This window comes from Sinohyriopsis cumingii, chromosome 5 (genome assembly GCF_028554795.1).
Source record: "Sinohyriopsis cumingii isolate HCF-2022 chromosome 5, ASM2855479v2, whole genome shotgun sequence".
Classification (NCBI taxonomy): domain Eukaryota; kingdom Metazoa; phylum Mollusca; class Bivalvia; order Unionida; family Unionidae; genus Sinohyriopsis; species Sinohyriopsis cumingii.
The window spans coordinates 67,370,603-67,398,292 of record NC_142965.1 but is presented as its reverse complement, the minus strand read 5'-3'; the positions used below and the strand labels follow the sequence as shown (position 1 = coordinate 67,398,292).

Genomic DNA, 27,690 nt, shown 5'->3' with positions numbered 1-27,690 from the left:
CGATAGGTGGCAACCTGGTTATTCTTGGGGATTTCAACTTTCACTTTGACTGTCCCAGAAACCCAAATACATAAAAATTCATAGATTCCTTTAATGTTTTCAACCTGAAACAGTCAGTTAATCAACCCACCCATAAACACGGTAACATTTTCGACTGGATTCTTCATAGACCTGATGATAACATTCTACGGTCCTCCCTGGTATCCCATGACCTTGCATCAGATCACCTCTGCATTCTGCTGCAAGAGATAGGTGACCTCCTCAGTTGGTAAAGATTGTTCAAAACATAAATTCACTTAGATTTCACTCCAAAGGCCAACAGCATACTTGTGCTGGACATTTCATTTGGGAACCATGGACTAGAATAGAGACAATGAGACTGGTTCTCCATTGTTTTCAACATCAGTCCCTGTATTTTTGTGAGAATTGTAGAATTGTGTTGAACTGAAGAACCACTTCCACATTTTCGTATCTGACAGATGTGCAGTGGTAAATTACATCAGATGGCAAGGGGAACCAGATCCTCACATCTCTGCCCTCTGGTTTGAGACTTTCTTAAGTAGTGTTACCATCAGCAAATCCAAATCCAAGCCTTACTTTCATAGTGGACTCACTATCCTAATGGACTTACTCAACCTAGACAATTTAAACTCTTTCAGTGAAGTGGAACAGTCTGTATGCATGCATCTCCCTCCAACACTCCTGATTCATGCAGAAAATGATGGATTCAGAGTGCTGTCTGGTCCTGATCACTTTGGTCAGTGTAAGTTTTTTTTAGATAAAAGATCTGTTCAACTTAACAGCAGAATTGCTTTGGAAAATGTTGGTTCTTCCTCACTTGCTTAAGCAACCTCAAATGCTTGTGTTTCATATAAGTCATAATTGTTGAACCTGCACACCTGGCTCATGTCACACAACCCCTCAAGGGAGAGAACTTTCAAAAGAAGTGATGAAGAGACCTGCTTATTTAAGAAGACCCACAATTTTCAAAACATAGGAAGGGAAATTGAGAGTTTTCTCATAGAAAATTGAACATAAACAATTAACTCCATTAAATAACTAATTTTTATCATTGGCTCTTTGAAGAGAAGTTAGTTTCCATCACTATACAAGGCTTCTGTTCCAAGATCTGAGACACATTTTGTCATCATGGAAGGAAGGAAGGCTCTAAGTCAAAACAACTCTCTGACCTAGCAAATTTTGCTTTGTCTTACCCAAAGGTTTTGGTCATCTGTCAACCAAAGGGTTTGGCCCAGTGTCCAAAATTGAAATCTGATATTGGTTCTGACCTGCTGAATAATGTACCATTTGAACCTATGCCATGAACTTCATTGACTTGCCTCTTATATAAAACCTGCTTTCTAGCCATTCTAATGACAGCAGGCAGAACCTGTGAGATGAAACATGTTGTTGATCAATCACAGCCATCTGGAGTTATTTTGTGTTGCTTCCGTTTCCATGGCAACTTGTTTCACTGCTAAGATCAGGCTCCAAGGGATTCAGTCTTTTGTTTTGAAACCATATTTCTCATTCAACCCTTGAATCAAGAGGGATCCAAAAAACCCAATAAGGGGTTTGACATGGCACCTGAAGTGAACTGAGCCTGCGAGAAGAGGGAGATATAATTTATCTCTAACACTGAAAGAAGGAAAGGATCACTGAAAAAGGGCAAGAACCATTGCAGGGAGCACACAGAATTATTGGGGGGGTGGGGAGCGGGCAAACAAGTAGTGGTCAGATATTAAGTTTTACGGATGAACACCAAAAGATTTTTAGAAGTGAAAAGGAGATGGGGGTGGGGTTTACAAGTGCCTCTATGTGTGGACAAACATTTACAAAAAATTAAGGAACCATTTAAAGAATGAAAGAATCATTGAAATAAGGAAATAACCACTGAAAGAAGGAACTAACCTGAGGCCAAGCAAGTTTCTATGAATATTGGCTCTGGAGGTTTGGCAGTTTCATTAGTACAGCATTAGAGTGTAATTGTTCCATATCAGACATTTTCCAGGCCATGGGATAGAGCGTAGAGATGACTTGCCTCAGATAACCATATCACATGGGGCTCAGTTTGATATAGTGGCCCCTATAGCAGTTACACTACAGGCTACCATCCTAGGTCATTCATCAACTGCAGCCACTTGACTTCCGCTAGATTAGCATGGGAAAATTACCATCACGAGTTGTGTCAAGGCATAGCTATATGCAGACTTTAGCCCCCTATCTAACAAGATTTTATGCTGCTTCACATATATTGATGGACTGGAGATTGGACCTTCTCCAGGGTAAGGGATGTTCATATTACCTATTCCTCTAATATATTATGACTGGGTAATGTATTTGAATTACAAAACCAATTTTTGGGATAAAATGTTTGGTTGATAATATTTACACAATCATAATACAAGTACATCCTTACAGCCTTACTGTAGTTGCATTTTAAAAATCAAGTAATAACAAGTATGAAATCAATTTAGTGCCAATCCCTCAATCCAAATGGAGATCACTCTTGTCTGGCTTACCTCATTTGTTGGTAAGGTAGTTGATACACTTCTAATATATTATGAGAAATATATTTTACTCCAATTTTCATTGGATGACATTGAAACAGTGTATCTTTGATGGCTATTGTTTGACAGCACATGACAACAGAATAACATCCTTTAGCAGTTTCTATTAGAGTTATTGCCCTTTTGTCTTGCAACTCTAGCTGACTTTGAGTGGGATGTAATACACAACTCGTCTCTTAGTCCTCACTGGATTGCCAGGAGACCTTGCACATGTTAAAGTTATACATATAAGGGAATCTCTGCAAGTTTGTAACTGTTTTTGCCCGTATTGTCCTGCAGTTGAATTCAGTATAAGATTGTCTTGTAAATGCAACTGTTCCAACCAATTTTAATGGGTCCCAGTAGAGCTGATTTTTTGTTAAAAATATTGCCCTTTTCAACTTATGTCTGGATGCAACATCTTACAAAATTTTATGAACGCAATTACTCTTGCAGCTTTCATTGGTCTGCTGTGAAACTTTGTACAATTTGATCATTATTGTAAAATGTGCATGTTGACTAATCATGTGCTCATACTGTTTTCAGACGAGTTATTAAAATGTACATGTTGACTAATTATGTGCTCATCTCTGTTTTCAGACGAGTTATTAAAATGTGCATGTTGACTAATCATGTGCTCATCTCTGTTTTCAGACGAGTTATTAAAATGTGCATGTTGACCAGTCATGCATTGATGCTATTTTCAGACAAGTTATTAAAATATGTATGTTGATCAGACATATGCTCACACTATTCTCATACCAGTTATGGATTTTTTCAAAAACTATAGACATAATTATTTGCATGTCTGAACAAAATTATATAAAAATATATATAAAATTGATGACACTACAGTAAGTTTACAAACACATTTTTCCTGCCACATTTCTGCCAGTGCACAGTCAGGCCCAGTTATTAAATAGCATGTTAATTGCTTTTGATGCACAAATTTATCTGCTACTTTTAACATAAATACTGATTTCATTTCTTAAACCTGAATCAGACCATGGTAGCAAAATCAAGTTGCAAAATGTCTGTCGAGTTATTTAGTCACAATATGCTTACATATTTGTTTGCACAAGTCCAGTATAAATTAATGAAGGGAATGACAATGTCAAATAACTACACGACTTTGCACAAAATGCTTACCTTATGTGGCGTGATAACGGTAAACCCTGTTACAGCCATCTCAGTAACCAAATGCACCAAACAAGAGCACAATTTAAGTATGCGCTTTGATTATGTAAGAAGGAGGAAGACTCGCCAGCACAAAAATTTGAAAATGTCAACCAACGTGAATTCTGGAAGCAAGTTAAACAAAATACTACAACTTCCAATAAACTACCAATTTGCATTGATGGGAACCATGGTCAGAATAATATATGCAACGTGTGAAAAAATCATTTTGAAGACTTACTCAATATTGTTAAAAATGAATCGAATAAGAAGCATGTGCTCGCAGCAATGAATGCCTCTTCTGCTCGTATTGAGGTAATCACATTATTTGAGATCCAAAATGCAATAACAAGACAAAAAGGTGGTAAATGTGGAACATTTGAAATTTTTGAGATACTAGACTTCATGTGCTATTGATGATTTTATTTAATTGTATGTTTGTACATAACTTTGTACCAGATGAGTTCACAAAAGTTACAATTATAACGCTACTAAAAAGCAAAATTGGTAACCTGGCAGTTAAAAATAAATAGAGACCTATAGCTCTTACAACTATTATTTAAAAAATATTTGAACGCATCATGCTGCAAAAATGTGAAGTCACAATCTTCGATAATCAGTTTGGTTTCAGAAAGCAGTATTCAACAGATTTATGCCTATATGCCTTTAAGGAAACTGTCAGCTATTATGTAGAACATGGCAGCCCAGTGTTTGCATGCTTTTTAGATGCGTATACGGCATTTGATAGGGTTGGTCATTGGACACTGTTTAAAAAGTTGATTGATATTAAAATACCTTTCTACATAGTTCATATTTTAGTTAACTGGTATCATGGCAAACAGTTGTATTATGTGCGATGGGGAAGTGTAATATCCAGCACTTTCCATGTAACCAATGGGGTGAGGGGGGTGTAATCTTTCCCCCTTTGTTATTTAATATGTATATATATATATATATATATATATATATATATATATATATATATATATATATATATATATATATATATATATATATATGGATGAGTTAAAACATAAGCTGGGTCAGTGTTAATGTGTGGTTACATCTGCCACCAAATGTATTGTTTCTTAACAATTTTAGTTTTGCTGATGATATGCCATTGATAAGTCCTTCTATCACAGATTTAAGGAAATTATTAAAGATATGTGAACAATACGCACTTGAGAATGACATCTTCTATAATACAAAAAAAATCAGTATACATGGTCTTTCGGCCAACTTCTTTCAAATTACCATCTCCTCCCCCTGTACATCTTAATGGCAGTGCTCTTACGTATGTCAACAGTTATACATATTTAGATCATATTTTGAAATCCAGTTGGTCAGATAATGAAGATATGATGAGACATTACTGATTTTTGTGTACTCGAACAAACATGCTTCCATGTAAATTTAAGAATTGTTCATTGAACATAAAAATTAGATTATTCAAATCTTATTGCTGCACTATGTACATGTATTGCGCTCCTCTATGGACAGACTTTAGTGAATGGATGAAAAGAAAACTAGTTATTGGTTATAATAATAATCTTCGTTTTCTATTAGGTCTTCCTAGGTGGAACAGTGCCTCCAACATGTTTGTAAATTATAATGTATTCAGTTCTGATGTAGTAATGAGAAAGTATGTATTCTCAATGATTACAAGAATATCTAATAGTAAGAACTGTATACTGAAATCTCTTTGGAGCTATGACATTCATTTAAATTTTCATATTATTAGCAGATGGAACAAATTACTCTTTAAATGTGCCACTTCATTCATAACAATGCAGGGCACAGTTAATTGTGTAGTTGTATCTGTATTCTTGTACGTATGATATATATGTTCTTTTATGTTTACAATGTTTTTACTTTATATCTGTATTTCAGTTTAAATGTATGGACTACATAGTCTGAAATAAACAATTCTTATCTTTTATAGTATCTTTATCAACTTGAAAATCATGACATGTGTTTGTCGTACAAATATTCATGATTACTACTGTTGCACCTTTATGGGAATTATTTGCTAACATTGTCCAAATGCTAACATATTGAAAACTGGAAGTCAAGAAAAAGTGCAGTTTTGTTTTGCCTAGAATTTTTTACTGATTATTTTTCCAAGCACTTTTGATACCTATCAGTGTGAACCACATTCAGAGACTAATACTGTCACCATAGGATTTATACTTGTCACTGTAAAAAGTAATACTGTCACCATAGGATTTATACTTGTCAGTGTAAAAAAGTAATACTGTCACCATAGGATTTATACTTGCCAGTGTAAAAAGTAACACTATCACCATAGGATTTATACTTGTCACTGTTAAAAGTAATACTATCACCATAGGAGTTATACTTGTCATTGTAAAAAAAAGTAATACTATCACCATAGGATTTATACTTGCCAGTGTAAAAAAGTAATACTATCACCATAGGATTTATACTTGCCAGTGTAAAAAAGTAATACTATCACCATAGGATTTATACTTGTCACTGTAAAAAGTAATACTATCACCATAGGATTTGTACTTGCCAGTGTAAAAAAGTAACCCTATCACCATATGATTTATACTTGTCACTGTAAAAAGTAATACTATCACCATATGATTTCTACTTGTCACTGTAAAAAGTAATACTATCACCATAGGATTTATACTTGCCAGTGTAAAAAAAGTAATACTATCACCATAGGATTTATACTTGCCAGTGTGTAAAAAAGTAATACTATCACCATAGGATTTATACTTGCCAGTGTAAAAGAAAGTAATACTATCACCATAGGATTTATACTTGTCACTGTAAAAAGCAATACTATCACCATATGATTCATACTTGTCACTGTTAAAAGTAATACTATCACCATAGGATTTATACTTGTCACTGTAAAAGGTAATACTATCACCATAGGATTTATACTTGTCACTGTAAAAAAGTAATACTATCACCATAGGATTTATACTTGTCACTGTAAAAAGTGGTACTGTCACCATAGGATTTATACTTGCCAGTGTAAAAAAGTAACACTATCACCATAGGATTTATACTTGCCAGTGTAAAAAAGTAATACTATCACCATAGGATTTATACTTGCCAGTGCAAAAAAGTAACCCTATCACCATATAATTTATACTTGTCACTGTAAAAAGTAATACTATCACCATATGATTTCTACTTGTCACTGTAAAAAGTAGTACTGTCACCATAGGATTTATACTTGCCAGTGTAAAAAGGTAATACTATCACCATAGGATTTATACTTGCCAGTGTAAAAAAGCAATACTATCACCATATGATGTATACTGGTCACTGTAAAAAGTAATACTATCACCATAGGATTTATACTTGTCACTGTAAAAATTAGTACTGTCACCATATGATTTATACTTGCCAGTGTAAAAAAGTAATACTATCACCATATGATTTATACTTGCCAGTGTAAAAAAGTAATACTATCACCATAGGATTTATAGTTGTCACTGTAAAAAGTAATATTATCACCATAGGATTTATACTTGCCAGTGTAAAAAGTAACACTATCACAATAGGATTTATACTTGTAACTGTAAAATGTAATACTATCACCATAGGATTTATACTTGTCACTGTAAAAAGTAATACTATCACCATAGGATTTATACTTGCCAGTGTAAAAAAGTAATACTATCACCATAGGATTTATAGTTGTCACTGTAAAAAGTAATATTATCACCATAGGATTTATACTTGCCAGTGTAAAAAGTAACACTATCACAATAGGATTTATACTTGTAACTGTAAAATGTAATACTATTACCATAAAATTTATACTTGTCACTGTAAAAAGTAGTACTGTCACCATAGGATTTACACTTGCCAGTGTAAAAAAGTATTACTATCACCATAGGATTTATACTTACCAGTGTGAACCACATTAGAAACGTTTTACTGTCACAAGTGGATTTATACTAACCAGTGTGAATCACATCAGTAAACTAATACTGTCAACACTTTAATACTTGTCACTGTAAGTTACATCAGAAAAGTAATACCATCATCAAATTGAATAATTGGGATTAGTTGGTAGAAGTTTAAACTAATTCTGTTAGTTGTACTAATCATCAACCAAAAGAGCTTATGGGATGGCCTGTTGTCCATCACTGGTCCATTCATCTGCTAGCACAAGTTTGTTATTGCTACACCACCACCAATATGGCCACCACAGCAACCATCTTGAGATTTTTTATCACTGCTACACCTAGGTGAAAAACAATTTTGTTTTGGGGTCTCCCTAAGAAGACTAATTATGATACCCAGTTTGTCCATTGAGAAACTGATGCCAATCTGACCTTAAAATGTAGCTGCCATGGCAGCTCTCTTAAAATCTGTTCCTCTTAAATGGAAAGCCATATCAACATGGGGTTTTCATCATCAGAAGACTTCATATGGTATCATATTAGCATGGAATTAAAATGATACCACCATGGTGGCCAGCTTGAAAATAATCTTGTTATTCTCCAGAATGAATGGATATATTGACATTGGGTTTCACCAAAAGACTTATTACGATATCAAGTTTGTCCTAAATGCAGATAGTACCAATATTATATCAAATTTGGCTGCAACAATGTATATCTTTCCTGATTTTACATCCAGTATGGCTACCACAGCAGCTAATTTGAAAATCTTTATTGCCCAAGAACATAAGAAATGGTTCAAACACTGCAGTTTAAAAGAAGAAATAGTCTGATCTTCAATTCCTAAAAATTCTTTTCAGTGAATAGGATGTCAGTCCCTTCGAGGAAGTCTTGTTTCAGGGTATTTTTGATGAAATGCTTTCAATCTGGAAGTGGTTTATGTTGTCATGGGGTATAAATATCATATATGGTTGATAGCTACTTGAAAGATTACAGTGATCCAGTTGGTCTAGAGTGAAAATGGCACCTGTCAGACATCCATTACGGCAGTTATCTTGATAATAATGTTGTGGCTACTCCTTCCATGATATCAACAAAGGGTTTTTATTAAAAGTCTTTTTTGGATGTCAAGTTGGTCCTAAATGAAAATGGTGCTAACTGTGGTAACTAGCCATCTATAGAATCATGTTATTACTACTCGTCCTGAATGGATGGATGTGTAGACATGAGGCTTTCACTGAAAGACTTCATCCGTAAAACTAATGCGGATCCAACCCCCAAAATGGCTGCCTAGATTGCCATCCTAAATAGATTGTCATGTTGACATCAGGTTTTCACAAAACCAAATTTGCAACATGTTACTGGTTCTTAATTGAAATGGTTCTCATTGGACCTCCATTATGGCACCAGCATGGCCATTTTGAATATCTTGCCACAGCCAATGTGTTTGCAAGAATGATGGCATTGACTTAGGATTTTCTCTCTTGGAAATTTGCAATATGTAATTGCTTCTGAGAGATATAACACACATCAAGCAACCAACATATCTGCATTTCTGTAAAGTAGCTTGAAACCAGACCTAGTTGACTTTGCCTTTTCATGTCAAAGGTTATGCACTCTGTTACTATCAGGATTCGGACATTGATTTTAGGGGCCCCAAGTGGCCGAGTGGTCTAAAGCGCTGTCCGTTATGGATCACTGCCATCTCACCACTGTCTGCGTGGGTTCAAGTCTCGGATTCAGCCAATGTGGGTATGTGAGAAAGCTTGCCAGTAGCTTCTCGTGGGTCGGTGGTTCTTTCCGGGGTTTTCCTGGGTTCTTCCTCCACCATTAATACTGGCCGCCATGTATAGCATATCATGTGCTGAAAAATGGCGTTAAACCCTACAACAACTACAACAACAACATTGATTTTATGGACAAAGGTCATGGCTTGGATTTTGAGCTGTAGTGGCTTGTGAGAACACAATCACCAAAGACAAGTGAAATTTAAGAGGCATATTTGTATCTATCTGTAGATGAAAACAAATGAATAGCATCAATTATATTTAGATAACAAGCGTATAAGCAGTCTTTCTTAAATAATTTTTCACCTTGTTTTCTTCCGTGTTTGTTTTGGCATAGGTTCATACTCACTGATCAGACTAATTTAATCCTCTAAAGATACCCGTGATAATTAGCTGGTCATTATGACATCTTGTAAGTAACAGTTATGGCTACTTAATTAAGTACATGTATGTAATGATTTTTCTCCACTGAAAATCATGTGAATCAATCTTGCTGTTAGAACACTGTTTTATGGTCTCCAAGTAAGGCCACATGCCTGCTTAATAAAGCCATGGTATTTAATTTGTTTACAAAGTTCCATTCATCATGAAGACAGATGAATAGCATTGATCATAATTAGATAATAAGGAGATAACTGTATTTCTTAAATGACTTACCTATAAGTAATTGGTTATGTATAATTTACCATAAAACTTTAGATTAGCCTATTGGGACTATTGTCGACCCTAATCTGTGTTGATACACGTCAAATGCTTTAATCTAGTTTTTAGGACATATTCTGGGTTCATGTCTTACAGATAAGCCAACTACACTGCTTGGTAAGCGTAATTAATTTGTTCCAGCACGTGTCAGCTAACATAGATTTCCAAGTTTTATGTGATTTTTTCCGTTTTATGGGGATCTTAGTATTAAATTGAAATAAGGGATTGAATTCTTTTTGGTATTTGGAGTTAAGGGTTTTGATTTACAGGGAAAGAAAATTATGATATTAAAGAACAAAAAATCTCTGAACTTGAACAAAAATTGTTTGTGATGGAATTCAGGTGTACGTAGTTTTCTGTTCTGAGGAATTTCACTGTATTTGCATACAAGACTACATTAAAACAGGATTCACAACATCTTTTGTTTTCAGTCTCTACATGCAGTGGATGTCAGCACATACATACAGTTCCTGCCCACCATTTTGAACCAGCTCTTCACCCTTGTTGCCAAAACAACAAGTGAGGATGTGGCTATGAATACTGTCAGGTATTGAACGATTGATATAATTAATAAACACAGATTCCTAAAATTACAACCGATCACCCAATATTGGTTTATGTAAAAGATAGCCTGAAATAGACTCAAAATCTGGACCTAATAAATTAAATATTTTTAAAATGCCAATAGCTGCCAAGTTTTGACATCCGATTGAACATTTCTAATGTAATCTTGCTATATTTGTTTCCCACTTTTCAGAGAAAATGGGGTATATTTAATTGGGCTCCTTTGTTTGTCCATCCAACCTTCTGTCCATCTATCCATCCAATTTATTAACTCCCATAATTTTTCTTGTATTTCACCTAAATTTGGTGTGTAGCTTGATATTGATGAAACCTTCGCCGAGTTGGATTATCAGCATTCTGTATTTTCATTTAGCCGAGTTGGATTATCAGCGTTCTATATTTTCATTTAGTCGAGTTGGATTATCAGCATTCTGTATTTTCATTTAGCCGAGTTGGATTATCAGCGTTCTATATTTTCATTTAGCCGAGTTGGATTATCAGCATTCTGTATTTTCATTTAGCCGAGTTGGATTATCAGCATTCTGTATTTTCATTTAGCCGAGTTGGATTATCAGCGTTCTATATTTTCATTTAGCCAAGTTGGATTATCAGCGTTGTATATTTTCATTTAGCTGAGTTATGTCCCATGACTTTTAGACGAACTCACTTTAATTTATGCATGACCGTGGGCATATTCATTTGGTCCCTTTTTTTTGCAAGTTTGCACAGAACACAATCAGCAAAGACAAGTGAAATTTAAGAGGCATATTTGTATCTATATGCATATGACCTGATTAGATAGGTCATTATTGCAATTTATTTTTTACATTTATGTGAACTTTTTGGAATTAGATTTTTTGGGACAAAGACCTCATTAGCACAATTAAGCAAAATCCAGTTTAGGTATATACAAAAATTTGACAGGGATTTTTATGTTTATACATGGATAACTCAATTTAGTTTTCAAGCCACTACAGCAATTTTCTTGTGCCTATTTTTTTAAATTTTTTGGTGGGGGGTGATCCTTTGGGAAAAAGCTTGTTACCATGATTAAACAAACCCACGACGGGTATACAAATGAAGTTCAATATGCTTTTTTTATTCATATGTTGATGACCTGGTTAGATTCTCATTACAGTGTCAAATCTTTTAAATATCTTATGGCCTAGTGGTTAGAGCATCTGCCTTGGATGAGGGAGGTCTTGGGTTTTGAACCCCAGCTGAGTTATACCAAAGACTTATAAAAATGGTACTAACAGCTGCCTCGTTAGGCACACAGTATTAAGAGGTTAGTGTTAAGACTGGTCAGCCTGGTGTCAGGATAATGTGATTGGGTGGGACATGATGCTACATGTCTGCAGCATGATGCCTCAGTGCTAGACATCACTATAAACTGACACTGCAGACATCTTATCAGTATGACTGAATTTTTTAAAAATCTACGTTAAAAGTCCTAATCACACACACACAAACACACACACATTTTTAAAATAAAGTTCAGCAAAGTCACATGTGTATTAAATTGATATATATGCTCATTTAAATGTCCAACTGTAAACTGCACAGACCCTTAACTGCCATTGCATTGTGTGCCTGCAGATATAAGTCTTTGCAGTTTGTTAGGAGTAATCAGTAAAGCAAACAACATAGACTGTGATCCGCCATTGCATGATGGGACAGTAGATGAAAGTCTATGTTGTTTGTAGTTGGACTCAATTTATAAGTGAGTATTTATAGTATTTTAGTTTTATATTGAGTGAACTTCACTGAGTTTTATTGTCGACATATTTATGTCATTACATGTACTTGGTGGATTTTTATCTCCACTTACATTTCTATACAGTTGCATTTTTAATTATTACTTGATATCAATCACATTTGTTATGAAACTAGATATTGTTGAGACCATGGGGTACTAGCATAAGTAGTATGAATATTATTTGTGTGGGACCATTTGGTGCTAGTATAAGTAGTATGAATATTTATTGTTTGTGTGGGACATACTAGCATTTGTAGTATGAATATTGGGTGTTGGGACCATATGGTACTAACATTAGTAGTATGAGTATTGGGAGTCATGCACCATAGAGTGCTTGCATAAACAGTATGAAAATTGATTGTGTGCAACCATAGGGTACTAATTTAAGTAGTATGAATATTAGGTGTGTGGGATGGTGGGGTACTAGCATAAGTAGTATGACTATTGGGTGTATGGGATGGTAGGGTACTAGCATAAGTAGTATGAACACTGGATGTGTGGGATGGTGGGGTACTAGCATAAGTAGTATGAATATTAGGTGTGTGGGATGGTAGGGTACTAGCATAAGTAGTATGAATATTGGGTGTGTGGGATGGTAGGTACTAGCATAAGTAGTATAAATATTGGGTGTGTGGGATGGTAGGGTACTAGCATAACTAGTATGAATATTAGGTGTGTGGGATGGTAGGGTACTAGCATAAGTAGTATGAATATTAGGTGTGTGGGTCCATTTGGTGCTAGTATAAGTAGTATGAATATTTATTGTTTGTGTGGGACATACTAGCATTTGTAGTATGAATATTGGGTGTTGGGACCATATGGTACTAACATTAGTAGTACGAGTATTGGGAGTGATGCACCATAGAGTGCTTGCATAAACAGTATGAAAATTGATTGTGTGCAACCATAGGGTACTAATTTAAGTAGTGTGAATATTGGGTGTGTGGGATGGTGGGGTACTAGCATAAGTAGTATGAATACTGGGTGTGTGGGATGGTAGGGTACTAGCATAAGTAGTATGAATACTGGATGTGTGGGATGGTGGGGTACTAGCATAAGTAGTATGAATATTGGGTGTGTGGGATGGTGGGGTACTAACATAAGTAGTATGACTACTGGGTGTGTGGGATGGTGGGGTACTAGCATAAGTAGTATGACTACTGGGTGTGTGGGATGGTGGGGTACTAGCATAAGTAGTATGAATACTGGATGTGTGGGATGGTGGCATACTAGCATAATTAGTATGACTACTGGGTGTGTGGGATGGTGGGGTACTAGCATAAGTAGTATGAATATTGGGTGTGTGGGATGGTGGGGTACTAGCATAAGTAGTATGACTACTGGGTGTGTGGGATGGTGGGGTACTAGCATAATTAGTATGACTACTGGGTGTGTGGGATGGTGGGGTACTAGCATAAGTAGTATGACTACTGGGTGTGTGGGATGGTGGGGTACTAGCATAAGTAGTATGAATATTGGGTGTGTGGGATGGTGGGGTACTAGCATAAGTAGTATGACTACTGGGTGTGTGGGATGGTGGGGTACTAGCATAAGTAGTATGACTACTGGGTGTGTGGGATGGTGGGGTACTAGCATAAGTAGTATGACTACTGGGTGTGTGGGATGGTGGGGTACTAGCATAATTAGTATGACTACTGGGTGTTTGGGATGGTGGGGTACTAGCATAAGTAGTATGACTACTGGGTGTGTGGGATGGTGGGGTACTAGCATAAGTAGTATGAATACTGTGTGTGTGGGATGGTGGGGTACTAGCATAAGTAGTATGACTACTGGGAGTGTGGGATGGTGGGGTACTAGCACAAGTAGTTTGAATATTGAGTGTGTGGGATGGTAGGATACTAGCATAAGTAGTATGAATATTTGGTATGTGGGATGGTCATACTACTTACGCTAGTACCCCACCATCCCACACACCCAGTAGTCATACTACTTATGCTAGTACCCCACCATCCCACACACCCAGTAGTCATACTACTTATGCATGTACCCCACCATCCCACACACCCAGTAGTGCTTTCAGTTGGACTGCACTTACAAACAAGTCTATATGATTTACACAATGGATGGTCAGATGTATTTTTTCTCATGTATTCAATTTACTTATCTTATTGACAGGAGATATTCTCTTTCATTGTAAATTCCTTTTTTTTTCAGGGTCTTGATCCATATTGTAACAGAGGTTCACAATGCAAATCAGACAAAAATACTGGAAGAGTATGTTAAGGTAATATTTGTGGAAACCTCTCATTAGAACACATTTTAAGCAAATGTAAATGTTAGTGTGTTATCATGGCATTCTGTTGTTGTAGGGATTAACGCCATTTTTCAGCACACGATAGGCTATACATGGCGGCCAGTATTAATGGTGGAGGAAGAATCCGGGAAAAACCTCAGAAAGAACCACAAACCCATGAGAAGCTACTGGCAAGCTTTCTCACATACCTACATTGGCTGAATTCGAGACTCAAAACCACGCAGACAGAGGTGAGATGGCAGTGATCCGTAACGGAGAGAGCTTTAGACCACTAGGTCCCCTGGGGACCCCCATGGCATTATGAGTTATACTTACTGTGGGAACAAGCAGTAGCAACATATACAATGTCCTAGTCTGAATATAATCTGAGTGTATACTTTCCTATAATGCCTCGGTCCTATGTTAAGAATTTAAAATTTATTTAAATGAAACATGACATATTTCTGGGATGTTGCACTTTGATATTGCAAATCATGTGGACTATTTTGGGGGATGTTAGACTTTGATCCTGCAGTCATGTTTACTATTTTGGGTGGTGTTGGACTTAAAACTGCAGTCATGCTATTTTTGGGATGTCAGACTTCAATACTGCAACCATGTTGACCATGAGATGTTAGACTTCGATACTGCAACCATGTTGACTATTTTTGGGGATGTTGGAATTGGATATTGCAGTCATGTTGACTATTTTTAGGATATTAGACTTTGATATTGCAAATCATGTTGACTATTTTTGGGATGTTAGACTTTGATAGTGCAATGAATTTGACTTTTTGGATTGAATTATCAGTTTAGTTTTTCTTTTATTCTTTTTTTGTTTGGAAATTAAATTTGATGTATTTTTGTATATTAGTTGATAGGGAGGAGTTATTTTTGCCACTCTTGACAAAAAATGTTCCATCTGAGAATTGATCAGCCGGAAATATTAGTCTTGTTCATGAGTGAAAACAGCTATGACACCTGGAAAACAGCTATGACAGCTGGAAACCTCCAGGCCTCCATTTTGCTTCAGTTTACTCACTGTAACTAAATTTGGCAGACCCCAGAACCAAATGAATTTTGTTTATACTTTGGTTAACACAATGATGTCACATGACCATAACTAATTTTGCCAGTTTTGGCAAACCAATGAATTTAGTGAAATATGTTCCCAGTCGGAGCAGTGACAAAATAATGCCCAGGTTAAATTTCATTTTATCTGCCAGAAGAGTTAATTCTGATTCCACTTTGTATGTAACTTTTTAAAATTACTTTGTGGTCCTAATGATTTTGGGCACCTGACTTCATGGTCTGATGTCAACCATTTCTATTATGGTTGAATCAATTCTGTTTTTTACCAGAAATTTTTTCATTATGATCAGATTAAGGTTTTCCAGTCAAATAAAATGTTATATAATGGTGAACTGCAATTTAAATACTGGTATATTTAGGTCACTGAAATACTTTTTATGTCTGTAATGTATTTGTGAAAGCATACCTAAGCACTTGTATTGCAAAGCAATTGAATATTGACCAATCAAAAACCAAAAACAATTGAATATTGACCAATTTAAGACAAAAACAATTGAATATTGACCAGTCAAAAATCATGTCAGCTTAGAATTCTTTTTCACCTGAGAAAGTTTGAGAAGGATCATGAAATAAAATATGACTCATAAAGGTTATACCTTAATGAAAATACTGTGGGATACAGAAATTAAAAATGGTAAATGCAAGGCATCAACACTAGATAAACTGCATGCCTTTGCAATCCTTTCTTGATGGACTTGAGCATGCCTTTGCAGTCCTTTCATGATGGACTTGAGCATGCATTTGCTGTCCTTTCTTGATGGACTTGAGCATGCCTTTGCAGTCTTTTCATGATGGACTTGAGCATGTCTTTGCAGTCCTTCTGTAATGGGCTTGAGCATGCCTTTGCAGCCCTTTCATGATGGACTTCATCATGCCGTTGCAGTCCCTTGATGGACTTGAGCATGCATTTGCTGTCCTTTCTTGATGGACTTGGGCATGCATTTGCTGCCCTTTCTTGATGGACTTGAGCATGCCTTTGCAGTCTTTTCATGATGGACTTGAGCATGTCTTTGCAGTCCTTCTGTGATGGGCTTGAGCATGCCTTTGCAGCCCTTTCATGATGGACTTCAGCATGCCTTTGCAGTCCTTTCATGATGGACTTGAGCATGGCACTTGGTGGAAAAGATGGTAACCTAAAATTACCTTGAATCATTAAGGCTCAAATGCTTCAAGTAAATTGTTGGATAAAAATTGTACTTACTCCTATATTTATATTCTAACTTTTCTAACTCCTATAATCCAGTTTGACTTTACAAGGGGTTGGTGTCACAACTTTATGTGTGTTGTAAGAATAAATATCTGTTTATTTTGTATATCATGATTTATGTTTTCATAAAAAATAGATATATGCTAATCCATTTGGATGCCAAACATTGATATACACTATACATATACTGACATCAAAGACCCCCCCCAAAATATTATGATTAGGGTTTGATTCACAATACATTGTGAATATAAATATCTAATTTTAGTTGGTGTTTCGAGCTGAGCCAGTGCCAAAGGGTAGTAAGCAGAGGACTGTTCATGAGGAATTGGCTAAAAGCCTGACATTACTGCTCCGGCCTGCAAATGCAGATATGCTGGTCATCTCACGGTTCCTGCAGCATGCATGGTTCTTCTTTGAGGTCATTATCAAGAGCATGACCCAGTTTCTTGTTGATGGGGAAAGAGTCAAGGTAAGTCACTATTACAGCTTTTAATTAGTAGTCTCAGTACATTACTTTCTGTTAGGTGTTCTATATGCATATCAAACTAATTTCTTTCAGGTGTTGTATATGCACACCAGTCTACTTTCTATAAGGTGTTGTATATGCACACCAATCTGATTTCTAATAGGTTTATATATGCATACTAAACTGGTTTTATAAGGTGTTGTAAAGACACACCAAACTGACTTCTATTAGGTGTTGTATTTGCATACCAAAACTGATTTCTATAAGATGTTGTATATGCATACCAAACTGATTTATATTAGGTGTCATATATGAACACCAAACTGATTTCTATTAGGTGTCATATATGCACACCAAACTGATTTCTATAAGGTGTCATATATGCACACCAAACTGATTTCTTTTAGGCATTGTAAATGCACATCAAACTGACTTCTTTTAGGCTTTGTAAATGCACACCAAAACTGATTACTTTTAGGCATTGTAAATGCACACCAAACTGATTTCTTTTAGGCATTGTAAATGCACACCAAACTGATTTCTTTTAGGCATTGTAAATGCACATCAAACTGATTTCTATTAGGCATTGTAAATTCTCACCAAACTGATTTATATTATTTATGTTTATATGCACACCAAGCTGCAAACAGTTTAGACCAAGAAAGTCAAGGTAAACAATGACCTACTAATGATCCTAATCTACCAAATATACATGTTTGATAGCCAAGCATCGTGGACTTGCTTCATTCCAAATCATCTCTTGGAATATACCATCTGATTGGACGTAACTGAAAGATACTAATTATGTCAGACTGCTCGTTATATTTACCTTGGAAGATAATTGGAAATAATCATGGAGACCTCTTTATAAGAGACGTGTTGCATGTAAGTTTCTTCAATTTAACCCTTTGACAGCAAAATTTTTCTTTCAAGCTAAGGCACATGGACAGTGTGGACTTTGTTTAATACCTGACAGATAACTCAGCACTGTTTAGTTTTTTATACTACGGCCACTGGTACTAAATTTAGAAAACTTAGAAATGACTTTTTATTCAGAACTAATGAATAGAATTTTTAACCGAACTTGACAGAAAGCATCCTGGCATAAATTTCTTTCAGATTTATAGAAAAGATCCCACTCTACCATCAGATATGATAAAAATAGAAAAATCTTTCTATGGCTTCTTTTTAAAAAATTCAGCTGAATTGAACCAAACTGCAGAAATTGACCAAAAGAAAGATAAGAGCTTCTCTATGATATTCCTCTTAAAAGAAGTCAAAATACAGAGTACTTACTGTAGTGTTTCTGCCGAAATAATTTTCTGCGTTTTTTCTTCTTACTTTTAAGAAGAAAAAAATACTTTTTTGTGTACGAGAAAAATACATATAAAATTTCAGGAGCCAAGCTATGATGGTCGTGTATTATTCATACGTGATCTCTTCCCCAAAATGATAAGCAACTTTTTACTTTTTTTTCCATACTTTGTAAGAATTTTTTTTGTGCAAAGAAAAATACATGTATATAAAATTTCGGGAGCCAAGCCACGACCGCGTTATATCCGAATTCGCGTTATAACGGAGCGCGCTATAGTGGGGTCACACTCTATTTACCTTGGAAGATAATTGGAAATAATCATGGAGGCCTCTTCATAAAAGACATGTTGCATATAAGTTTCTTCAATTTAACCCTTTGACAGCTAAATAGTGTTTCTGCCGAAATAATTTGTCAGTCTGTATGTTCCATCTCACCACTGCCAAAGGTTGGCCAGTTTGTTCAGCATCAGATTATTATGTATCTTCTCTATATCCCTTGTTAATGAAAAATAGGAATTTTACATTTCTGAATTTTCTAAAAGAAAGAATGTCTGTCATATTTGTGAAATCTGATAACCTGTCAGTCACCTTACCCTCTTAATATCAAAATCCACTTTAAAATGTTTTCTCGGCAGCAGTAATTTAAAAATGATACTGAGTTAGAAATAAGTTGAGCAGATCTTAGTAAAGCTGGGATAAAAGAAACAGGAATGAGCATAAAATTGGTCTTGATTTGCAAGCTGTATGTAATGGTTTTCACGATTTTATAAATGTGGTGTGATTGATTCAAATATGGAGGACTTAAGACTATCGTGCATCAAATGTCTTGTTAAATTCCAGAAATTAGAAATCATAATAATTTATACTTAGATTCCAGAAATTAGAAATCATAATAATTTATACTTGATACATTAAATAAAGATTACAGAACACATTTTAAAAAACAAAAGCAATACTCTCTTTCATGGCAGTAGCTGTGCAGAAGTCAAACACAGTTTATTCTGTTCCAAATTACAAAATTAGGAAATCCATATACTGCTGGTTGTGTACATGTTACCTTTTGTTTAACAATTATTATTTCATTTACTCCAAACACACATTGCCAGGGTAATTATGCTGGCGTTAATCCCCAGCATAATATTTGTGGTTGGTTTCTGTGTTAATTGCATGCATGCAGTTTTTGTTCCCTCATCGTGAAAAAAACTTTTTTCTAATCTAGATTAAAAAATCTTCTAGTTTTCAAAAGCAATAGAAGTGTAAAATGATATATGACTGACATGGATGATCTTTTTCATGTCCTGTCGCCACTAGAATCACACACTGTACATGGGAAACACACACACACCACAACTCCCTCAGTGTCTAGATCACCTACTTAAAGCTCTGACATATTCTATTAATTCCATATTTTGTTATGTCTCTTTTAATATAGAATACATTTATAAATGTAGGATTTTCATTTCTACAACAATTTCTTCTGTGCTTAATTGCCCAAAGTTCTTAGACACAAGGACACAGCGATCTCATTCAAGAGTGCTCTTAATAGTGCACTTCATGAAAATCCTTTTTTATATTCCATTCAAATAAGATAGCTGTTTTCTCAGTCAGTCTTTTCCATATTATTACAAACACACATAGACACACACACACAATACAGATCTTTAAATGTATATATTTAATCGATGGATGCATTAAATTTCTTTCATTTATTTGATAAATGATTTTTGTTTTTTAAGTCCAAAAATATAAAGAGGAAGTTAATTTGCTGATCACTTTCTCCTACACATGAATATTAACATCCTGTGCTACTGAACACGCACACACACACACATATTAAAATCCTGTGCTACTGAACATACACACACACACACGACTAATCGAAATCCTGTGCTACTGAACACACACACACACACACATGAATATTAAAATCCCGTGTTCTACACACACACACACATGAATATTAAAATCCTGTGCTACTGAACACACACACACACACACGAATATTAAAATCCTCTTCTACTGAACACGCACACACACATGAATATTAAAATCCTGTGCTACTGAACACACACACATGAATATTAAAATTATGTTCTACTAAAAACACACACACACACATGAATATTAAAACCCTGTGTATCTAAACACACATATACACATACACACACACAGATGAATATTAAAATCCTATGCTACTGAACACACACACACATATATGAATATTAAAATTGTGGTACTAAACACATATATGCATACACACACATACACGAATATTAAAATTGTTCACTGCTGAACACACACACACACACACACAGAAACACATGAATATTTAAATCCTGTGATACTCAACAAACTTACCAAATCACTTTTTCTGAGATTTTCTTCTTGCTTACTATAATAATATTAATACTAATTCAAAATTCAGACTTATTTCCCAAAAAATTGTGTTTTTCAAGGTTAATGTGAAATATATTTTTTAGCAGAACATTTTAGTTACAAGAGAGCAGCCTTATCAAATGCTGCATATTGTAGGACCATAAACTCATAACGGATGCCAAATTACTAACTTAATGACAAATTCTGGGTGAATTAGTTGTTGTTGTTATGGGTTTAACACTGTTTCTCAGCACATAATTGTCAGTAAATGGTTGCCATTGTAACTGTTGGAAGAAGACAGAGAAAAACCCCAGTAAGAACCACCGACCCATGGGAAGCTACTGGCAAACTTTTTCACATACCGACACTGACTGAGCCTGAGACTCAAATCCACATGAACAGAGGTGATATGGCAGTGATCGGTTAAGGTGAGTGCTTTGTTCTGCTCAGCCACCCAGAACCATGCAAATTAGGTAGTTCAGTCTCTAAATTGATGAACAGTAACTGTTAAGTGTATGTTGCAGATATTCTTTTTTTAGAAGTCGTGTCCAACTGCAGATAGCATAGATCTTGATCTGCCATTGCATAATAAGCTGGCATATCAGAGTCACTGTTGTTTGTTGTACTCCTAACATCTGCATGGACCCAGATATGCAGGTGCATTATGGACCCAGATATGCAGGCACATTATGGACCCAGATATGCAGGCACATTATAGACCCAGATATGCAGGCACAATATGGACCCAGATATGCAGGCACAATATGGACCCAGATATGCAGGCACAATATGGACCCAGATATGCAGGCGCATTATGTGATGACAGATCTGGATCTGTAAAATGTGCGGTTGGACCTGACATAAGATGGAAATAAAATGGACTTTGTTGTCACTTATTATGTCACATGTATGCCAGATGTATCAGATGTTCATAAATGTATTGAATCTTAAATCATTTGATTCACAAATTGCATTTTTATGTATTTCAGATGCCACGAAATGAACGATTTAGCGGTGACTACCAATACCGTATTCAGAACCTGATTCAGAATTTGTCCCCTTATATCATTAGTAAGGTCAGGGAATTGCCAAAAGAAACCAGGAATGCTAATCACAGTTTGGCATACTTTGTTAAGGTAATTGCCAAATTTCCACTTATGGTCTTAGTTTTTTTTATAAACAATTTAATAGATCAGCTTCACATGTTTGTGTTGATTCTTATTGTATTAGTTCTTTTTCCAAAGAAGCCAGAGCTTTGAGAATAAAAGATGTATTGCCAGCGTGGCATATCAAGATTTACTCTATGAAGACTTGCATTTCGATAATTCATTACTTTAAATTTACTTTGCATATTTAAACACAACTGTTCACGGATCTGAATGGGAAGTAATATTGCCTGGAGATAAAGTACCAATTGGCACAGTTTGAAAATTAATAAAACATTTTATGTGGATTTAGTCAGGATAGGAAAGTATATCTCAGTGTTATAGAATTTGTCTCATGGAGAAGGCATTCTGGGTATATTGATGGATCTTATTGCCTAGGGCATTCTGGGTAAAGCTGTCAAAATTTTAGGAAATTTGTACCAGATACCCGTTGATCCTAATGATCAATTACTTTGGTACCAGATCAAAGGGAAATTATATTAAATGTGTACAAACCTGAAGTTAAATCTGCATTTTGATAATTCACAGTATCCAATATATGTATATAACTACCTAATCTCATCTGCTACAAAGTCCAAGAATTCATTGTGATTGTCTCATAAAGTTCTGAAATCCCTCCATCATCATCATCTGGTAAAATAGTGTGGTCTAGTCATCGTAAATATCATCTGACTCCTTTCCTTGGTCTCACTGTTATATGCAGATGCTTATTTAGAGACTCAGCTTGAGCTTTGTAAGTAACACTTTGATCATGCAATTTGTGAATACTATTAACAAGCAATGGCAGAAAACATGTATAAGGTAAATGGGTACCCAGTGGTTCATTGTATTAATTGGGTACTTATGAACAGGTTGATTCCTGAGTACCAAGGTACCTGTTGACAGCTTTAATTCTGGGTATCTGGATGGATTTTATTGCCCAAGTGTCAGATTTTTATTATTATATCAGCAAATTATAAATTTTGTACGATGATGCTTTTTCAGAAATGAAAAGTTGATGTGTTATTTGTATAGGATGATGTGAATTTATTTAGTTTCATTGGCATCATTTTGCAGTTTTGAAGGAAAAAAAATACATTTTCTTGGCACTTAAATTTAAATTCATGATTTCACATAACCATAAAATCATGCTCATAAATAGAAGTGAATTCATAATATTAAATGATTCAGTAATGTCAGGTGGAAGGTGCTGTGGATTCATATATGTGTCAGCCATGTCAGGTGAGAGCTACATAGATTGTTTCATGTGTCAGTAATGTCATTTTAAATTAACTGTAGACTGTTCTATGTTTCAGTAATGTTATGTGAAATTTGTATGTCAAGTGCATGTTGCCTTAGATTGTTCTGCAGGTCAGTAATGTCAAATGAAAGGTATTATAGATCATTATTTGTGTCAGTTTTGACAAGCGAAAGGTACCTTAGATTGATCTACATGTCATCAATGTCATTGTCAAGTGAAGGGTGTCAGAGATTTATAATTGTCAATAATGTCAAGTGGTAGGTACCATAGTTTGTTATATGTGTCAATAATGTCAAGTAAAAGGTGCTGTAGGTTCATATATGTGTCAGTAATGTAGGTTGAGGGTGCCATAGATTGTTCTTTGTATCAGTACTGTCAGGGGAAAGGTGCTGTTGATTGTTATATCTGTCAGTACTGTCAGGTGGAAGGGTACCATAGATTGTTCTGTGTGTCAGAAATGTCTACTGGAAGGTGCTACAGATTGTTATGTTAGTAATGTCAAGTGGAATGATAGATTGTTGTATATGTCAGCAAAGATTGTTGTATATGTCAGCAATGTCAAGATGAAGATGCTATAGAATGTTGTATGTGTCAGTAATGTCAAAATGAAGATGGTAAAGATTGTTATATGTGTCAGTAATGTCAAAATGAAGATGGTATAGATTGTTATGTATGTCAGTAATGTCAGGTGGAAAGTACCATGGATTGTTGTATGTGTCAGTAATGTCAAATGAAACGTAATATAGATTGTGCATAAAGCTGCCTAGTCAAATGGTATGATCATTAAATGTGAAAAATTAGGTAGTTGCATAAGAAGAATGTTTTTTATCCTATGTATTTTTTCACAGATGTGTTTCACCTTGATGGACAGAGGTGTGGTATTCCAGCTGATCTCACAGTATATGCAAAACTTTGCTGTCGTTGATTTCAAGGTACAAAATAACCATCAATCCCAGCTGTTGGCTCTTCTAGCATCACATAGGTTGTTTCCCTTTCTGTGAAGGAGTTACCTTTATCATATTGGGTATTTTGATAATATTTTTGAAAGCGTATGAACTTTTATTATTCAATTTCAGCTGATAACACTTACGACAAAATATTGTACATGGTGCTGTTATCAGTTTTCAACTGATGATAGCTATGTTTATGAAAATAAAAACTCTGCATGGTTCTTTTAAGTCCTAAGGTAAAGTCCTTTTGAAGCCTGTGTGAAGTCCTTTTGAAGCCTGTGTGAAGTCCTTTTGAAGCATGTGTGTCAAGTCCTTTTGAAGCCTCTGTGTCAAGTCCTTTTGAAGCCCTTGTGTCAAGTCCTTTTGAAGCCTGTGTGTCAAGTACTTTTGAAGCCTGTGTCAAGTCCTTTTGAAGCCTGTGTGTCAAGTCCTTTTACAATTTTGCTAGTAACTGTTAAAACTTAACAAACTATGTGTGATTACTATTATATTTATTATGTCCCATGGCCACAAAGAAAATTATAAGTTAAACCTTAATTGTATGATTGGGACAACATGGTAAAGACACTATTTATGTACAAGCAAGAGAAATGAGTACATTAAATAATTAACATCTGTCTGCATTTTGAAAAAATTCAAATATTGCTCCACAGCTTCTTGTACAAAAAATCCCATGTCAAATCAGCTCTAAGTAGACAGATTAGAGCTTGAGTTAAAAAATCCCACACGTCAGATCAAATCTAAGTAAACAGATTATAGCTTGAGTTACAAAATCCCACATGTCAGATCAGCTCTAAGTAAACAGATTATAGCTTGAGTTACAAAATCCCACATGTCAGATCAGCTCTAAGTGGCTAGATTGTAGCTTGTGATACAAAATCCCATATGTCAGATCAGCTCTAAGTAGACAGATTATAGCTTGAGTTACAAAATCCCACATGTCAGATCAGCTCTAAGTGGACAGATTATAGCTTGTGATACAAAATCCCATATGTCAGATCAGCTCTAAGTAGACAGATTATAGCTTGAGTTACAAAATCCCACATGTCAGATCAGCTCTAAGTAGACAGATTATAGCTTGAGTTACAAAATCCCATATGTCAGATCAGCTCTAAGTAGACAGATTATAGCTTGAGTTACAATATCCCACATGTCAGAAGAGCTCTAAGTGGACAGATTATAGCTTGTGATACAAAATCCCATATGTCAGATCAGCTCAAAGTAGACAGATTATAGCTTGAGTTACAAAATCCCACATGTCAGATCAGCTCTAAGTAGACAGATTATAGCTTGAGGTACAAAATTCCACATGTCAGATCAGCTCTAAGTGGCTAGATTGTAGCTTGTGATACAAAATCCCATATGTCAGATCAGCTCTAAGTAGACAGATTATAGCTTGAGTTACAAAATCCCACATGTCAGATCAGCTCTAAGTGGACAGATTATAGCTTGTGATACAAAATCCCATATGTCAGATCAGCTCTAAGTAGACAGATTATAGCTTGAGTTACAAAATCCCACATGTCAGATCAGCTCTAAGTAGACAGATTATAGCTTGAGTTACAAAATTCCACATGTCAGATCAGCTCTAAGTGGACAGATTATAGCTTGAGTTACAAAATCCCATATGTCAGATCAGCTCTAAGTAGACAGATTATAGCTTGAGTTACAATATCCCACATGTCAGATCAGCTCTAAGTGGACAGATTATAGCTTGTGATACAAAATCCCATATGTCAGATCAGCTCTAAGTAGACAGATTATAGCTTGAGTTACAAAATCCCACATGTCAGATCAGCTCTAAGTAGACAGATTATAGCTTGAGGTACAAAATTCCACATGTCAGATCAGCTCTAAGTGGCTAGATTGTAGCTTGTGATACAAAATCCCATATGTCAGATCAGCTCTAAGTAGACAGATTATAGCTTGAGTTACAAAATCCCACATGTCAGATCAGCTCTAAGTGGACAGATTATAGCTTGTGATACAAAATCCCATATGTCAGATCAGCTCTAAGTAGACAGATTATAGCTTGAGTTACAAAATCCCACATGTCAGATCAGCTCTAAGTAGACAGGTTATAGCTTGAGGTACAAAATTCCACATGTCAGATCAGCTCTAAGTGGACAGATTATAGCTTGAGTTACAAAATCCCATATGTCAGATCAGCTCTAAGTAGACAGATTATAGCTTGAGTTACAAAATCCCACATGTCAGATCAGCTCTAAGTAGACAGATTATAGCTTGAGGTACAAAATTCCACATGTCAGATCAGCTCTAAGTAGACAGATTATAGCTTGAGTTACAAAATTCCATATGTCAGATCAGCTCTAAGTGGACAGATTATAGCTTGAGTTACAATATCCCACATGTCAGATCAGCTCTAAGTGGACAGATTATAGCTTGAGTTACAAAATCCCACATGTCAGATCAGCTCTAAGTGGCTAGACTGTAGCTTGTGGTACAAAATCCAGAGTATGAAATCAATATTAAGTTGCTAGATTATATTTATTTCAGGTTCTGCAGGAGTACAAGTTTGAATTTCTCCGGATTGTGTGTAGCCATGAGCACTATATTCCACTAAGCCTGCCCCTTATGAGAAAGGGCTTGATCAAGTCATATAAAGGTCAGTCACTTAGTTGTTGGAAAACTTAATGGAAAACATTCTGCTAAAGGCATTGTAAAATGTCATATATGGATTTGTCATCAGAGGCATATTCAGGAATGGAAATACTGACAAAAATGTAACTTTTTTCGATAACCAAGAAATAATCCACTTGAAAATATTCATATGGTAGTGCATAAGATTGAATGTATATAAAGCATTGGAGGAATGCTGAGAAATCACAGCTTTTCTGCAGTGGAATGTTGAATGTAGCAGGAAATTTAAGGTGTTCTGACTGAATTTCAGGAGAATTATTTAATGAAACATAAAGTCTTATTCTGAGATTCTCCAAACGTTTTCGAATTTCAGGACAATTATTTAAGGAACATAAAGTCTTATTCAGAGATTCTCCAACCGTTTTCAAGTCAGAATGCATGATTTTTTTGTATAATCACAGATTACAGAAATATTTAGGTATACCTAATGCTAGTTTCTATAGGTGTGATGAAATCTTTTAGTCGTTAAAGAAATAAAAGGAGTTCTGGTTTTTATGAATAAATTCTTTTTAAAACTATGTAAATGAT

The 27,690-nt window shown here is 35.3% G+C and overlaps 1 protein-coding gene across 4 annotated transcripts in view; it reads left to right on the top strand.

The window, feature by feature from the left end:
• Nucleotides 1-27,690, top strand: part of LOC149799359 (dedicator of cytokinesis protein 11-like) — a 236,498-nt gene that overhangs the window by 81,245 nt on the left and 127,563 nt on the right. For all 4 annotated transcript variants that reach the window (XM_089958681.1, XM_089958680.1, XM_089958683.1 and 1 more), the window contains exons 22-27: nucleotides 10,542-10,657; nucleotides 14,609-14,678; nucleotides 17,255-17,458; nucleotides 22,135-22,281; nucleotides 24,400-24,483; nucleotides 27,019-27,127. In XM_089958681.1, the coding sequence (XP_089814807.1) occupies nucleotides 10,542-10,657; nucleotides 14,609-14,678; nucleotides 17,255-17,458; nucleotides 22,135-22,281; nucleotides 24,400-24,483; nucleotides 27,019-27,127 (730 nt within the window). The remainder of the gene's footprint in view (nucleotides 1-10,541; nucleotides 10,658-14,608; nucleotides 14,679-17,254; nucleotides 17,459-22,134; nucleotides 22,282-24,399; nucleotides 24,484-27,018; nucleotides 27,128-27,690) is intronic.